We start from the raw sequence: 2,532 nt of genomic DNA on the forward strand, positions 1-2,532 counted from the left end.
TATAAATAAACTTGACCATTTAGCATAATTCCACATACTTTGGTAATTACTTATAACCAATGATTAAACGTAGTAGACAGTGTACACATTGGATTCTAACTTGCTGTAGAAGCTAGACAGCTGATTTTACAAAATACTCAAACAATAAACAATCATTATTGTCTTTGGCATTTTTATTTGCAGCTAATTTACAATTGATTACTGTTAGAAGTTTTAGACAGTTTGAGACAGAATAACTTGAAATTTTTAAACAGCTTTTTTCGTTTATCTTGTTTTGCGTTACAACATTGACTAGTTGGATTCATAAAATGGTCAAAGAAACAGGATATTATGACATCCTTGGCGTCAAGCCCGACTGTACTTTAGATGAGTTGAAGAAAGCATACAGAAAACTAGCTCTCAAATACCATCCGGACAAAAACCCAAGTGAAGGTGAGCGGTTCAAGCAAATTTCGCAGGCTTATGAAGTACTGTCAAACCCAGAGAAGAGAGCCATCTACGACAGGGGTGGTGAAGAAGCATTGAAGGCGGGAACTGGAGGTGGAGGATTTTCCTCCAACCCCATGGATATATTTAACATCTTCTTTGGAGGTGGCAGAAGAGGGCCGGGTGAACGGAAATGTCAAGACGTTGTACATCAGCTCTCGATATCCTTAGAGGATCTGTACAAGGGTTCCACGAGGAAACTGGCAATCGAGAAGAATGTTGTATGTGAAAAGTGTGAAGGTCTTGGAGGAAAGAAAGGTGCCATTGAGAAATGCGGGACCTGCGGAGGCTCCGGAATGGAAATCCAGGTACACCAGCTGGGACCTGGCATGATGCAGCAAATACAGCGCATGTGCAGCGACTGTAAGGGCCAAGGAGAGAAGATCCCCATCAAAGACCGCTGCAAGACGTGCAACGGGAAGAAGACAGTTAGAGATCGAAAAGTCCTCGAAGTCCACGTCCTTCCTGGAATGGTTGAAGGTCAAAAAATAACGTTAACAGAAGAAGGAGACCAAGAACCTGGGTATAAACCCGGTGATATTGTTATAGTACTGGATGAAAAGAGCCACCCCAGGTTTAAAAGATCGGGAAGTGACTTGATCTTTCGAATGGAAATTGAGTTGGTAGAATCCTTATGTGGGTTCAAAAAGGTGATCAGAACTCTAGATGACAGAAATCTTCTGATCACTGTCATTCCAGGGGAAATAGTAAAACATGGGGATATCAAGTGCGTTATAGGGGAGGGGATGCCTCAGTATCGTAATTCGTCCGAGAAAGGTAAACTAATTGTTCACTTTAGTGTAAATTTTCCATCCGTGCTTCCACCTACTGTGATGGCGCAACTGGAGCAGTGTTTACCACCAAGGCCTCAGCAAGACGTCCCTGAAAATGCTGAAGAGTGTCTTCTGAGTGTTATGGACATGTCCTCCGAATCTAGAAGACGAGCACCCAGAGGACAAGAAAGTGAGTCAGAAATGCCTCAGGTCCAGTGTGCAGCTAGTTAATTGATTGGTTGAACCAGTTGTTATGTACTTGGAGTTTCTTGTTGTTACCGTTTTATCAATTTTATTTCCTTAATAAAATGAGTTTAATAATAATGTGTCTACTGGATCTTCTTTTTTTACATACCTCTAAGGCTTGTGCCTTATATAAATATACTAACACAAAATAAGTTAATTAAAAGAAGAGATTATAAAATTGAAACACTTTTGTATAAAGAAAGAACTACAATAATATCAAAAATGAAGTTTATGAAAAGTCAGCTGATCATATGATAATTTTAACATTCAAAGTACAGTCAGTTGAGACAGTAATTAGCAGATTCAAATTAATGGCAAAACTATCCCTCCCAGTGTCAAAGAGGAATGCAACGATGCGGAGGATGAACACTACGACCTGATCTTGTAAAAATCAGTGTTTTTTTAAGGTTAACATCCTCATTTCTGCCTTTGGTCTTGTCTACTTGAGTTTCTCTAGATTGTAATTTTTTCTTACGTTAATGGTCGTATCATTTATAGAATCTTGAAGGAGGAATGCCGGTTTGAGTCGGTCAATAGAAATCGACGTAGGTCCTTGTGGAGTAAGAATAGTAAACCACTTGTCAGACCGCGAAATCACTTGGTAAGGGCCATCATAGACAGCTTGCAACGGTCTTCGGGATGAATCATGACGAACAAAAACATGGTTGGATGTTCTTAATTCTGGATAAACAAAGACCTTCTTAGAAGAATGGTATTTGGCTTGTATTGGTTTGAGATAATTCATTTTTCTTTTCAGATTGTACACTAAATCAGGAACATTTGTTGAGGTATCTTCTGTGTTTTGAAACAGATCGCATGGCAGTCTGATGGACTGACCTAGTGTCATTTCTGCAGCAGTAACATTGTGTTCTGGAATAATATAAGATCTTAGTCCCAGTAGAACCATTGGTAACGTCTGTGTCCAGTTAGATGGGAGTTGAGCCGTTAATGCAGATTTCAGATGTCTGTGCCATCTCTCTACCTTTCATCAGCTTCAGGGTGATACGCTGTAGTTTTAATGTGATGG

General features: G+C 39.7%; 1 protein-coding gene across 1 annotated transcript; it reads left to right on the forward strand.

Moving 5' to 3' along the window:
• Positions 1 to 226: 226 nt before the first annotated feature.
• LOC128990464 (dnaJ homolog subfamily A member 1-like) lies at positions 227 to 1,581 on the forward strand. The gene has a single exon (XM_054412833.1). It carries the CDS (start codon positions 309 to 311, stop codon positions 1,488 to 1,490), a length of 1,182 nt encoding a protein of 393 aa, XP_054268808.1. The 5' UTR covers positions 227 to 308; the 3' UTR covers positions 1,491 to 1,581.
• Positions 1,582 to 2,532: the final 951 nt, after the last annotated feature.

Source organism: Macrosteles quadrilineatus, unplaced genomic scaffold (genome assembly GCF_028750875.1).
Source record: "Macrosteles quadrilineatus isolate MER2022 unplaced genomic scaffold, UCM_ALF_1.0 Scaffold_3__2_contigs__length_128488019, whole genome shotgun sequence".
Taxonomy (NCBI): Eukaryota; Metazoa; Arthropoda; class Insecta; order Hemiptera; family Cicadellidae; genus Macrosteles; species Macrosteles quadrilineatus.